Source organism: Brachypodium distachyon, chromosome 3 (assembly GCF_000005505.3).
Source record: "Brachypodium distachyon strain Bd21 chromosome 3, Brachypodium_distachyon_v3.0, whole genome shotgun sequence".
Classification (NCBI taxonomy): domain Eukaryota; kingdom Viridiplantae; phylum Streptophyta; class Magnoliopsida; order Poales; family Poaceae; genus Brachypodium; species Brachypodium distachyon.
The window spans coordinates 41,943,430-41,958,102 of record NC_016133.3 but is presented as its reverse complement, the minus strand read 5'-3'; the positions used below and the strand labels follow the sequence as shown (position 1 = coordinate 41,958,102).

General features: G+C 48.0%; 2 protein-coding genes across 2 annotated transcripts; one reads left to right on the top strand and one right to left on the bottom strand.

Annotated features, from left to right (window-relative positions):
- Positions 1–7,021: 7,021 nt before the first annotated feature.
- Positions 7,022–14,037, top strand: LOC100835429 (lysine-specific demethylase JMJ30). Its single transcript, XM_003572317.4, has 6 exons — positions 7,022–7,590; positions 8,748–8,957; positions 9,604–9,735; positions 9,826–9,969; positions 13,064–13,156; positions 13,611–14,037. The coding sequence occupies exons 1-6, from the start codon at positions 7,129–7,131 to the stop codon at positions 13,788–13,790; spliced, it is 1,221 nt and encodes a 406-aa protein (XP_003572365.1). The 5' UTR covers positions 7,022–7,128; the 3' UTR covers positions 13,791–14,037.
- LOC100821126 lies at positions 11,100–12,612 on the bottom strand. Its single transcript, XM_003574699.4, has 2 exons — positions 11,624–12,612; positions 11,100–11,404 (listed from the first exon to the last, which is right to left on the bottom strand). Exons 1-2 carry the CDS (start codon positions 12,546–12,548, stop codon positions 11,382–11,384), a joined length of 948 nt encoding a protein of 315 aa, XP_003574747.1. The 5' UTR covers positions 12,549–12,612; the 3' UTR covers positions 11,100–11,381.
- Positions 14,038–14,673: the final 636 nt, after the last annotated feature.

The following is a 14,673-nucleotide window of genomic DNA, read 5'->3' as shown; positions in this document are numbered from 1 at the left end:
TTCTTTCGAATCTGTCCCCAACTACAAGCAGTTGGACACGCACTTGGGGGCTACTCCCATCCGGAGCGCAGATCGCGCACCCGAATTTTCCCTAGGTGCCTACGGCAAGACTTGACTTGCGACCCGGTTCGCCTCAAGCTGTGTTTGCTTCGCCTCTTCACGGAGGAAGATGATCCATTGAGCCGGTTGCAGAGTCCGATCCATTTGGGGTCGAATATCAATCGTCTCCCCAGGCATCATAGGCAGTTCATGGATATGATCAAGATCCAAACTGGGATGCTTCACTAGGGCAAACGCCAACGCATGTTGAGCGCCCCTAATCATCAAACTCCGGGCAAAATTTTGTATACCCGTGCCGCCACGAAATTTCTGCATCAAAGCTTTGAGTCCAGCAGGCGGTCGACGCAGAGGAAACAAGGATTGGTATACATGCTCCAACATCGATCGACAGGAGTCGGCGAAATCCCCTATCTGGTCAACACGGTCTTGCATCAATGCCAAAGCTCGGCCCCTTTCTCTATCATACCAGAAGGATGACCTGTTCGACGTGTTTAGCCTGCTCAGTCGGGAGTCCACCCATTCGGCCTCCGATTGGGGATCAATTTGAAGGCCTGGAGTGTCAGAGTCAATAACGACAACAGTTGCAAAGAAGCCGGTCAATCGAAGGAAAGAAATTCAGTTACCCGCCAGTTTCTTGCACATCGTCGACAACTCTTTCATCAGAAATTCTTCACGGTCAGTGGCGGCTTTGGCTTTGGTTCGCTGCACGGCCAACTCCCCCGTAACCACCCAAAGTTTCTGCTCGAGACCCTTCAGCTGGTCCCTCAGTATCGTCGGGTCCAGAAGAGAAGCGGGGGAGGGGGCTGGAGTCGCCATGGCAGCGGGCACTGGCTGCGACTGCGCAGGAACGGCTTGGGCAACTGGTGTTTCGCACGTTTCGTCGTCGTCGCTCTACAGCGCTAAGCAAGACAGAAAAGAACATACATATTCAAAAGACGGCCAAGAGAGATTTATATTGCATCAAAAGAAGATATTGCAAGCACCATAGTACGGAGTCATCTTAAGTGTAATCCTGGCAAAGTCAATACTACCAACTATTACAGTAAAGCAAAAACAAACTTCACGACAAAGGGCCAGCTCCCACCTCATCCGTAGCCTCCTGCGCGGATCGAACATTCGCCGCGTTCAGCTGCTCGATCACGGTGGTGAACTTCTTCGCCAATTTGCGTCCCCGCTTAACAAAGCGCTTCAACTCGACAACTTGCCCATCAGGAGTCGTGGGGGCGCCATCAGCAACCTTCTGCAGCAGCGCTTGGTTGAGTCCATGCACGAGCGAAAGGATGAATGCAGCCTCAGCACCTGCCTGGGTCTATGCCCGAGTGATGTCTTCAAGTGGATCTTCACCGTCAAAGAAACTCAGCAATCTGCCGAGTGAGCTTCGCATCTCAACGTCTGGATACATGCTCGTAAATAATGACCCCAGCGAGGAAGTCACCTTCGCGAGCATGTCACCCGCGTGATTGCACAACTCCCCGACGGAGCCCACCACACCACTCAATTCAGTGACTTGGTGTTTGCCGCGAAGAGAAGACAGTGAGCTGAGGGAATCTGCGCCAAAATCAGGTCAGTCGAAGAAATCAAAGGGGCAAGGAAACAACGTCAGTTACGGTTAAACTCACCGGATAGCGCGTCGATGGCAGCCGACAGTCGCATCTTCAACTCATCATCTCGAGAGGCAATTTCTTTCCTCTCGAGTGCCAAGCTCTCTTGCGCTTCCAGCTTGGCCTGCTTGACAGCCACGTCCACCTCGGCGCGAGCAGCAGCCAATTCCTTGGCAGAGTCAGCAACCAGCTGCTCATACTTCGACCGCCACTCTTGACTGGTACCAACCGCCACGTCATGTAGTTGGTTGGCCTGTTCAGTCAATCCTGTAAAAACAAGCAAGGTTAACAGGAGCCAAGTCCATACAGACATTGCAGACAGGGATTAAGTACAAGTTAAAATTCATACCATGGGCGTCAGCAGCGGCCTCTTTCGCTTGGGTCAGCTCCAGGCGCAGCTGCTGGTTTTCCTCCTCCAGTACCAGGTAGCGGTCGCCAAGGTCCACCAACCTTTCAACAAAAGGCTGCAATGGACAGAAATATGAGAAAAAGCTGTTAGTACGAAACGATGTTTCACTCAACACTCCCATCGGGAGAATACTCACATGGTTTTCCAGGGCCAAAGCCCCAATACGAAGCTGAGATGCTGAAGTCGACGGTTGAGCAACAGTCGGAGTCATGGCTGTCTCAGGAAGCTTGGCGGGTGAGTTCCTAGCCGGCAAAGAATATCGCGCCTCGCAGCGAGCCAAGGAGGCACTCGGTTTTGAGGGACTCCGGGCTGGCGAAACGGCACGGGAGTTCTTGGCTGCAGGGTCACCATCACTGTGGATTTCAGATATTTATGAACTTGGACAGAAGAATTCTTAACCAACAAAGGAACTTGTCTTTGAACTTATCTGGAGGAGCCACTCGACGACACATCAAATATGCGAAGGCGTCCTTTCGGCTTGACAGTGACCTTGGCTTTCTTGGTCAGGGGAGCCGACGGGGACGGTGATCGGAGCTTCGGTTCGTCGGATGCGGCCGTGGCACGCGACGGAATCGTCTCCTCAGGCACCTCGTGCTGATGAGAACCTCCAGTCGACTACTCTGCTTCACTCGACCGACCACGCTTGTGCGACTGATGCTCATCTTCCTCCTCATCCGCGTCGTCCTCATAAAGGGCGTCGGAGTTGGAGCAGTCGACCGGCTCATCATCATCAACTGGCACCCCTTCGTCCAGTGGAGGCTGGCTCATAAGCTCCGGGTGGCCCTGCAACAACACTTATTCAATATAAACTAACTTGGAAGATGCAGAGTAGTAAATGGCAAGTGAGTAAGGAAAAGTCACCTCTACACGTGCCCGGTCGGGTCCGTAAGGCGGCAGAGGCGACTCCAGATCTTCCAAGGTGATCTCTTTTCAGGTGACCACCCCTATTCGGGTCAGAAGGTCCTCGTCCGACAAATCTTGCGCACAGATGCGAGTGGAGTCTGATTCCCCCGAGTACTCCCACATGGAGTGGGCTCTGGCCTGGATCGGCTGAATCCGCCTCTTCATGAATAGGGCGATGAGTTGCAGACCACTCACCTCCTTCTCTGGAGTTTGTTGAAGCTCAACCACTTGCTTTAGCAGAACAGTAGCCTCTGCATCCTCTTCAGCTGTCAGCTCGTGATTCCAAGACTTCAACTTTCTCACTCGAGCAGAGGCGGAGAACTCGGCAGACTGAAGTCCTTGCCGTCGACTGGCTCATCCTGGAGATAAAACCATCAACTCCTCCACTGTTGTACTGACTCGATTTGGTGAAGGGAAAAGTACTGGACATCTCCGCGGACTTGGATGTTGGTGCCGCCGGTCTTGTAGATCCAGTCACCTTTGCCCTGCCGCTTGATGATGAACAGCTTCTTCCACAAACCCCAGTGCGGTTCCACGCCCAAATAGCACTCACAGAGCGTGATGAAGCACGCAATGTGAAGGTAGCTATTGGGCGTCAGATCGTGCATCTGAAGCCCGTATGCTAGCAGCAGCGCATGGAAGAAGAAGTGGACGGGAAGAGAGAGACCGCGAATCACGAAGTCATAGAACACAACTCTCTCCCCAGGTTTGGGACGGGGAGTTACCTCGTTGCCCGGGACGTGAACCTTGCCGGAGTCCTCGCCGGGAATGAGCCCGTGCTTCCGCATCACCGAGAGATGACGCGCCATGATCCTAGAGCGTTTCCATTCCCCGGTCTTCTTGTCACCGCCGGGCGCGGCATCAGTGGCCTTCTTGGATTTCTTGTCCAAGGCGGGGGGAGCGTCGCGAGACGCCCTCTTGCCGTCAGCAGCAGCACTATCACCGGCGGCGGAGGAGATCTTCTTTCTGCCCATGGTGAAGATTGCGCAATGGCAGTGGTGGAGGAAGTGGGGAGCAAGTGCGACGGAGCGGAGGCTAGGTTTTGGGCAAGAGAGCAGAGCGCAGAAGGAAAATGCAGTGAAATGGGGGAGACAAAGGGGTGATTTGAGGAAGGAAGAAGACGATTGGTAACAGCACGAAGTGGAATCACCGCTGCACGATTTAGGATGGTGCCACGTGTATCACATCCTTGTATGACGCGTGGCCCCGGCAGAAATGAACCGTTCCCCCTCCCGTTGGTTCAGGAACCCACTACAGCTAGCATTGCGCCTAAAATCTCGTGCACGTCGTATGGTCAAATCAAACTGACCACATCCACAGAATTCAATTCAGTCTGTGCATAAAGCATAAGGTACATCCCATCAACTGCCCATATTATTTCTTTAATCACAGCATCAGCTGAGACGTCATGTCAAGCTCTAGAAAACTCGGGATTGCCACCCAACGGTACAGGAACTCGAAGTGTACCCCACTCATGGGCACTCGACAGCAATATCCAGGTCGCACAGACTGCGAAACAAATCCGAAGCCACGTTCATAACGTGAATGTAAGACCCGATGGTTTTTCATTGGGCCTAGAAATCAGCATCATCAGGCGATTCCAGACTATCCATGCGCTTGCATGAAGAAAAGATCCCAACGGATGCGTTGGTTGATCGCCTTATAGTACTAGATTTCGAGTCTGTAAAACCCCGGCAGGTTTGACCCGAATACCGCTAGTTATCCAGGCTCGAGCCTGGGGACTCGAGTGCTGATGTATGCTAACAGAGTTTTTGCCCCGACGCAATTAACTGGACTCGACCGATCGAGTATTCCAGGCGCGTTATGCAACCATCCAACACAGTATCAGTACAAATCATAGAAATGCTCTGTGGCTTCTAAATCACAAGTTAGGGATTCCTTTAATTCAGGTCTGATAAACGTTCGAATCAATTGAATGGTGAACAGTTAAAACCAGAAAACTATCTGCATCTTGACGTGTGATCAAGTTACTGAAACAAAAAAAACTCTTGAGTCCCTACCCGAGGCTGCACCTCAAACAGGGACTCGGGGGCCAACTGACGAGGGAATAACTCTTCAAATCCTCAACCTTCATATACCTGATACAGCCCATCAGGGGGTCCACTCGAAGGCCCATCAAGCATATGTAGGTCGAGTCCCTCAAAGTGAGGTTCAAGTAAAGGAGCATGATCTTTTTGTACTAGAATAAACTGATTTGATTGTAACCTTCCCGGTTATCACGTCCGAGACCTATCGCCAGTATATAAGGCTAGGAGGGGGAGTCGGGAAGGAAGACACACGCTAGATCCATCTGCGCATTATAACTTCATAACTACTCTGTAATCTCGATCAATACAATACACCAAAAGCAGGACGTAGGGGTTTTACCTTTCGAGAGCCCTGAACCTGGGTAAACCTTGCGACTCCCCTAGTCTTTGTTAGTCGACGAGATCGCTGGTGCACCCCGTGCTCTCTTTTAGTCGAAAACCCTCGAATCATTTTTCGAGTTTCATGAGGAGGCCATCAGTGACGTTTTTTTTTACCCGCCACTGATGGGCGGTCATCAGTGGCCCATCAGTGGCGGGTTTTAGGGACCCTCCACTGATAGAGGTCGCGTATGGCTTATTTTGTACCAGTGGTCGTTCACGGCTTCCAGTGACGTCAACAACATAGCAACGGCCAACGGGGTGTACGTGCAGCCATGCACGCGTGACGAGACAAGGAAGCAGATCGCTGATCGCCAAAAGCCGATTGCCAACGTTGCCGTTCTTGGAGAGGGCAGGGGCATCACAAACCCGTTTCTGTAGACTTTCTCTTTATGGCATGCGCTCCCACTGGAAATCATCCACTCAAACAAAATATCTTACTGCTTCGAAATATCTTACTCTTTTTTTTTGTAAAAGCAGGATCCAGAAGGATCCCATATTTATTTATTAGTAGAGAACAACACACAGATTACAACCAAACCCACTGAAGATCTAAAATTACACACAAGTCCCTAGACTTTGCAGAAAGGACCCAAATCAGGAAAGGAAAAACGCAATCGGGTCCTAAACCACACCTCGCCGGTGATCTCTTCGCCATCGCCGGGGACTACGCCACTTGGGACGACGAAGCTGCCACAGCAAGTAACCATGGCCACCAGATGGATGTAGATCTGCCTCCTATTCTGCACCATGGCTAGGAGGAATTGATATGGCCGCCCTTCGGCCTGAGGATGCAACGACACGGTGTGAGCCGGCAACGAGCTGATGGCGCCGAATCTCCTCCACGGAAACCGTCGCTGATGTGCTCGACCTTGGAGTGGTTGCTCCAATCCGCCGCCATCTCCTCGCCAGAGAGCCATCTCCATGATGACTCCAACAGTAAGGAGAAGGCAAACAAATCCCCTGCAAAGAAGGGACTTCGAGCTTATTTGAGATGTCGCCGGCGACCATCTCCGCGTCAGCCACCCACTGGCCACCACGGGAACCGCCGCCGCCGAACGCCGCCGGCTTATGCTCGAACTCAGACACGGCCATCTTCCTAACGGCATTACGCCACACCCCGGCATTAAGCCGACTACCCCTAAGGGGAACCTAGCAACTTCGGAGCTCCGAGCACCTCCCCCATCCCTTTCCGCCGGCGAGCCATCCCCTTTCCGACCAGCCTCGCAGGCGGAAAGGTTACGGGATCGGGCCGGGCTCCAGACAAAATTTAGGGATTTCTCTGTGAACAGTAGGGAGGGGAAGAGAGGGGAGGAGGTTTGGGGCGATCGGGATAGAGTTCTCTGAAATATCTTACTCTGACTAGGATCGAGGACGAAACCGTAAAAACGTTGCTGGTACCAGCGGGCCTAGTCGCTCACACAAAATATCTGAAGTCTGGCTAGGAGGACGGAGGGCAAAACCGTCAATGTTGCTTCTCCGTTTCACGTCCGAGCCCAGATATCTGGTTCAAAAATATCTGAAAGACTGGCTACGAGCGAGGGCACAACCGTAAATCCACTTTTGTTTTCTTCCCGTGGAATAAAATCCCGCTATTCCACCTCACCCGGGTGGACCGCACAGGAAATATCTCCTTTCCTCCCCTTCTCCAAACGGCACACGCCCCCCGCGCCTCCGCTTTTGCGCTTTTTCCCAGCGTGGGGGTGGGGGGGTGCGCTCAGCGGAGGCGATGGACACCGGCGAGCCGGCGGCGGCCGCGGGCGCGAGAAAGAGGGCGGCGCTGCTGCGGCAGATCACGGAGGAGGGGGGCTTCGCGTTCGCGGCGTCCGCGGAGAAGGCGGCCGCTGGGGACCTGCGCGCGGCGGAGGCGGCGCGGGAGATGGCGTGGGAGCAGCTGCACTCGGGGCCCTGGAGGGAGGTGGGCCCCGCGTGGAGGGACGCGTACGCGCTCGCGTGCCTCCACGTGGCGGGCCTCCGCGCCGGCGACGATCGCCGCGGCGCGCTCCGGGCGCTCGACATGGGCCTCATCATGGGCGGCGACCTCCTCCGCGCGGAGCTCGAGGAAGCCATCTCGCTGGTCCCCGCCGGCGGAAACCGTGATTCCGACGGCGACGGCGACGGCGCGGGAGACGCCGGCAGTGACGTGGAGAGGTGGGCGGAAGGACTCGGCAGGAACTTAAACCTCGCCGATGTGAGTATTTCTGTTGGGCTGCCACCGTTTTAGGTTTTCATCTCTGGTCGGGTGAGGATTACGAGTTCATTTGAGACTGGTGCATGAAATGCTTCGATAGAATTAGATCGAGAAGTTCTACGGTCTGCGGAGGATTTTGTGTCAACGTACCAATGGTCACACTAGTTGGTTGCTAATGCTGCTGCCTGGTGATTGTTCGACCGAGTGGCTCACGTAACACATTTTCTGCAAAACATTCACTGCATCGCTGGCTGGAAGCCTGGACTAGTGGAATGTGCCACTGCACTATTTTCAGATCATGTTGCAGGCTGCGCGTCTTTTTACATGAGAATATTGCATCACAGGTTCCTTAAACTTGTGCAGTTGTGACCATTTGCAGAGAGACACGCGAGCCGTCTCCCTCCTATTTATGTCCCTAGAGTTCTATCTGTCTCATAAGATTGAATTTGTTTGGCTCAACAGGTCAGTCAATTTGATTTCCATGTTATACGGCCCTAATGGGTTTCCATGATGTATCAAGTCTAGAGAAGTATCACAAAGTTCCAACACCTAACAGTCACTTAGCAAATATAGTAGCAATATGACAGCAGTGAGAAGTTCAGGGGCCTGCTAGATTATCCCAGATCAAGAGATGGAACTGGCATGGAGCATGATAGTAACTTTTGGGACATCCAAGTACAATTTATTATTTTAGGTGAAGGATGTCCAAAAAAGGTGATATGTGTCCTAATAGATTAGAAACACGTATTATGCTATTTAGTGCCTTTTTGGTAGACGTGTAGCTTGATATGCAGAGCACACTAGCTAGTGAACCGTCTTGTAATTGGCAGTAAACCGTGTTCTACATGATTTATGCAATTATGCTTGTAGGGCCAGTTCTGTCGGGTTTTTTAAAATCAGTTCCCACAGTTTTTTGCAACACAGTGCTATTTCTTTTATATATGCATCAAACTACATCAAGTTTGGAAGTTTTTACAGGGGTTACCCACCCCACAGGGTTTTGGTTTGGCACTGCCACCAAGTTCAAGCATATGTTTGGAATAATGATAGGATTATAAGTTATGGACTATGTTGTAATTTCTCTGATTTTTCATTATGATAAAGATGTTTAATTACCCGTTTCTTGTTGCAATGTTCTTAACGCTAATTTGTTTCAGGCGCTCAAAGTTCTGCCTGTGAAATCCCTATCTTGTAAGCAAATCGAGAGGCGGGCATGCATTTCTTTGGAGGCATTTATACATGATTACTTTTTACGCGAATCCCCTGTTATACTCAGTGGCTGCATTGATCATTGGCCTGCGAGGACAAAGTGGAGGGACATAACATACCTAGAGAGGATAGCTGGAGACCGCACCATTCCTGTTGAGGTGACTACTTACACAGTTACACTTTATACCTATCCTGTAAAGCAATCTATTCTTACTATTTTTCCAATAAAAGCATTTTTGTATTGTGAAGTTCACTTCGTCTCTTTCTTACTATATTAAAAATTAATAATGATCTGGAACAAACTTATGTAAACCAGATTTGACACTTTTTTGTTCATATAGCAATCATACATTTCTATTATACCATTTACCAAGCTTATATTTGTAATTTTGTAGATATCTAGCTTTGACTTTGTAGTGGTATTATATGTGTACCGAAGACAACTCCCTGAGCGTCAGCTTAAGTATCTGACCTATCTTCCAAACATCTGTGTAAAATCTGCTTTCTTTCCATGCAATTACATAAATGTTTTTCATTTGACTACTCATCTTGACAACGTTTAACCAGCCATTAAATGCTAACTGAACAATAGTCAAAATAAAAAGATTTAACAAGTACCTCACAAAATAAATAAATTAACAAGTCATTGTAGAAGCAATGGCTTCTTTGTGTTCTCCTCTTGAGTATTTTGCCTTCAATGAGTTAGCCAGTTAGGTCTTACTTTTGTTGTTGACTGTTGTTTGTATGCACCTTTCTTCTGTTATATAAGTTCTCAGCACACTGGTATAACTAATTGTGGCTCAGGTTGGGAAACATTATGTTTCTAACGAGTGGAGACAGGATCTTATCACATTTTCTCAGTTTCTTGAGAGGATGTGGTCACCTGACTGTTCTGCGAATTTGACATATCTAGCACAGCATCCATTGTTTGACCAGGTAACCAATTCTCAAGAAGATTGATTTTTAATATGTGGACTTAGCAGTTACCTGTGTTGTTATTGGAGTTTATTTTACAATATTTTGTAGATCAAAGAGCTTCGTGAAGACATAGTGATTCCTGAGTACTGTTATGCTGGTGGTGGGGAACTCCAAACACTCAATGCTTGGTTCGGTCCTCATGGGACAGTGACACCACTGCATCATGACCCACATCACAACCTTTTTGCTCAGGTATTGCATGTATATAGTTCTATATTTATTGTTTTGAGTAATGTTGATGCATGGTTACCAAACTGGCATTACAGCAAATTAGTTTTTTTTTTGAAAAGGCTGCAACTGTCCGATTGTCCATACTCTATATAGAGAGTTTATCTCTGAAGAATGGGACAACTTCACGGAATGGGCATATGAAGTGCAAAGTCTGCAGGCACATACTAGGTGCATTCACCCAAGATTAGTAGATGAGGGATGGGTCGATTAGATTGGGTGTGCTTTGAGAATTTAGGAACCTTCGATACTTCCTGACATACGATTGGGATTATTTGGAAATTATATCTGATCTAAGCAAACCTTATTGATCTCTGGCTCTTTGCATGACTGATCCTAGATATGAGTTTTCACATACTAGTCTTCTTTTCTGTTTCCCCAGCTTTGTCAGTAAGAGACAGTCAACTCTGACAGAAACGAGCAATCTGAGTTTAAATGGCTGTCTTAAAGAACAGGCCACTAAAACAAGCTAATAGCAACATATAAACAAATGGCTTTAATTCAGAACAGCGATCAATCAATGAAAAGGAAAGATCACACAAACATTCTGAGAATTGTATGCTTCACTTGTTTTCATTGATTGATGCTCTGGAGTTCCATTTTGAAATACGAATAGTACATATTAAGAAGGCAAATACATTGCATGATCTCTATCGCCAGCTGCTACAACAAACCACATTTTCCTGATATTTTTTCCTTCATAATTATTTAAATCTAATGAATCGCGTTAATGTTTTGTTGTATTTTGCTAAAACTTCAATAGTGGAGTTTTTCTAACCTAGGTCCAGCTGCACCGAAAAATATAAAACACACTGTGCGGACCAGTACACTGCAAACTTGTTGAATTCATTATTTCTTCATTGAAAACACATGCTATTCATAGTTTTTTCTTAATGAGGGAGGGGGCTTGTTGGTATTACATTAGTTGCACGCTCCAATCTACAAGACGTGTGTACCGTGGAATTCTTTGGTCCAGCTTAACCTACATTATGGTAAAGGAACGCACAAAAAGCCATGCGTCCCATCAAATGGAATACTGCCCAAATCCCAAGTGGCCCGCGTCCCCGCGACTCAGCACAAGACAAGAAGAGAGCAAGGAAAAGCCTATGCACCTTATCACACAATACAAAAACAAACCATTTGCATGGATTTCTTTGCTGATCGGACTGCTCTTGGCATCGACTGATATATAAGAAATTCTCAGTGGCCTTACAAATAGCAAAACAGTTGTAACGGTATATATAGATGTAAGAAATGAACAGATGACATTTTATAATACTGTTTTTTGTCCAACCTAAGGTATAACAAACTTGCCAGAAGTAACTATGGCATCGCTGTTCGATAACATGAAGCCATCACAGACGCAGATTCATCGTTCACCACCAGAGAGATGACAGTCCTGCACCAAAGGTAGTGACACGATCTGTATCAGAAAATGAAATGAAAGGGACAAACCTGACACTAGGTCACAATTTGGATTTGTACAATGCCTTAAATCTAGTCGATCCCCGTGTTACAGTCGAGATCTTGCGGTATATGCATAAAATTATGCCTTCACCGTAAAAAGTAGCTCTGCATTATGCACATGTCCAGATCCAGGGAAACTAATGACATTTACCTGAGGCAAGAACGGCAGAGAAAAGCACGCCTGTAATGGCCGCCGCGCTTGACGTTGCTGCGTCTGTGGAGGAGTCACAGTTGGAGGTTGAGTTCCAGTCCCCGCATAGGCACAGGTCAGCGTGACTGTCCCTGTCATGACCACACACCCCTCCCGTGGCAAGGCACGCACCACAGAACCCCCGGTTGGCCTCCGGCAGCTGCCATGCCACCCGGATACCATATGTCCATCCACGGGCCCCCTCCGACGTCCGCACAGGTGCCAGGCTGTATGCGCTGCTGTACCCCTCACACTGGAGCCGGCTCACGTTCACTGCCCGGATGGCATCCCATGGCATCGCACAGCATTCAGGTGGCACAGCCAACCCATATGCTGATCCAGATGGCCTCTGACCGTAGTCGTCCCAAGCCGGGCAGCCATAGTAATCCCCACACCCCATACCAGACACGTTGTTCCGGCATGTCAAGTGCGGCCGGTCAGGGAAGCCCTGGAAGAGTGGTGAGTTGGCGCGGCAGCCCAGAAGGAGGAACACGTTGTCTGGATCAGGAGCCAGAAATGTGGCTCGCCATGGCTCAAGAACGAATCCATTGCCGCGCCCGCTCCGGGAGCGGTCGAGCGCGCGGCAGTCGGACATGGCCGGATCGTGCAGAGTGAGGCCCTGATAAGCGTAGTCGATGTTGAGGACGCGGTAGGAGCCTGAAGGGAGGTGTAACATCAGCACACGGTTGATGCAGAAGAGCAGGTCACGTAACCCCGCGTGGCCGCACCCTGAGCGGAGCGCGAATGGGTAGTCCACCGTGATGTTGCCGCAGAAGGACCGACACGTTGTCACCGGCACGTTGGCAGCAAGGACGGCCGGCGCCGCCATGGAGCATGCGCATAGAGTGAGCAATGCGGTGATGTAATACGGACGCGATAGCGCCATTGCCCTGTTGCAAACAGGCCAGGTGTGTGGAAATTAATACAAGTGACAGTGGCAAGAGCACTTGAGTGCTAATATGGTGAAGAAGCAACACCGATGGATTCTTTGCTTGCCTTTGATGAAGAGCTGGGGGCATCATTTGCTTTTCTTTTTCGATGCTTTTGCTTTTGCTTTTCTTACTTTTTAGTTTTTATGTCATTAGTCTTTGTGTCCACTGCTTTCAAATCTTTGCTCTTTTCCATCTTGTATAACAATGAATGCTACGGAGTACAAGAATTGGGTAATGAGATCGAGAGCCCGTGTAACCAATATACTTAAAGCTTACGAAAAATCTTATTTTTCTGCATGTTGACACCTATGCCTGATTCTGTGATTCTAGGCTACTGTTAGTTTGTTTCTGGCGTCAGTTCCTTTAGCTCTATTGAAATCAGCCACTGACTAATTGTGACAACAGAAGTTACTGATTTTGTTTAGGCTCTAAACAAAACTGATATGCTCTGGTTGTTGCTGCTTGACAGGTCTTGGGCAGGAAGTATATCAGACTCTATCACCCTTCCATCTCAGAGGATTTGTACCCTCACACGGATACAATGCTAAGCAATACTAGTCAGGTGCGTGGTCTTTCAGATAACTACATATTCGGAATAGATGTATTTTCCAGATCAATCTAGACAAATATGTGATTGAAAAAAATTGACAAGCAAGAAATGGAGCTAAACCTCCACCTGTAGTAGTACATAACTATTTCCTTTACCTGCCTTTTGTTATTTTCCGGAAGCTGCAGTTACAAAGTTCCATGCATACCCAAATTTGTTCTGAAATCTGCTGCAAGCAACCTTGATGCTGAGATTCTGAAAGTAGAGCAAATTTGGTAATCAATTTTTGACTATCCATGGTACCAGATTTTCTTCTGGTCCTCCTGTTCAACCTTGCATTGTAATTGTGCAAGCCATACACGTTGTTCTTGGCCTGAAGCTATGTGCTCCATCATTTCTTTTACGGAACTAAACTTAATTGAATAACATTGATCTTCATGAGACTATTGGATAAACAATGTCTCTGCAGGTAGATATTGATAACATTGATCTAAAGGAGTTCCCGAGGGCAGAAGGTCTTGAATTCATGGACAGCATATTGGAGGAAGGTGACCTCCTTTACATTCCACCGAAATGGTGGCATTATGTGAGATCTCTTTCTATTAGTTTCTCTGTTAGCTTTTGGTGGCGCGCGCCAGTTCATCCATGAAGTTTCTACCACCAGACGGTAGAAACTTTTAGAAGAACTTAATTGAACCCATGTTTCATGATACACTGTTGTGCCATTTTGTGGGTACCCTTGCTACATTGGCTGTATGTCATTATTTGCGACAATGATTTAAACATGTGACTGCTAGCGTATTAAGTTAATACTAGCAGATATCAGTGTATGTCTTCTCAATTTGAATATTCCTCTGTTGGCTTAAATATAATCAATATTTTTTCTCTTTTTAAAATTTCATTCTTCAGTGAAGGTATCTGCTATAATCCTTTTCTTTTGAGCAAAAAGATTTACTAGCCTCTGTTTATGAAAACAGTTTTTCATACATAGATAGGCAAAGTTAGATAAATTTGACTTTTGTAGGATGCCATTTATATTCTGAAAAAAGGAAGTTACAATGTAACTCGAGAGCCAGCTCCTACATTAAAAATGCGTATCTCCTTATTCTAAGCACTGTTATGACAAGGCAGAGCGATTTCGTTAAATTATTCTGAATGTATCTCATGTGTGCTGCTTCATGTCTTTCAGATCAACTATGGAGCAGATCATTTATTTTATTTAGTTGGCATTGGAACATTTGTAATTGTCGATAAAACCAATAACCATATTTATCAGCATTCCATATCCGTCTCTTCTGTTGAGATGCAGTTGATATCCGAGTAACTTACTTCGACAGTCTGAAGTAAACCCTCTGCCTTAGTTGGAGGAACATTCTCGTTCGTTTTCACGGAGTAGTATTTTGTTGCTACACTTAACACATCAGTAAAATCATTCTTTTTAGGGGGGGGGGGGGGGGGGGGGGGGGGGCGTACTTTTTCATTTTTTGGGGAATTTCAGGGGAAGTACTCGTTTGCTAAAACATGAACATTCA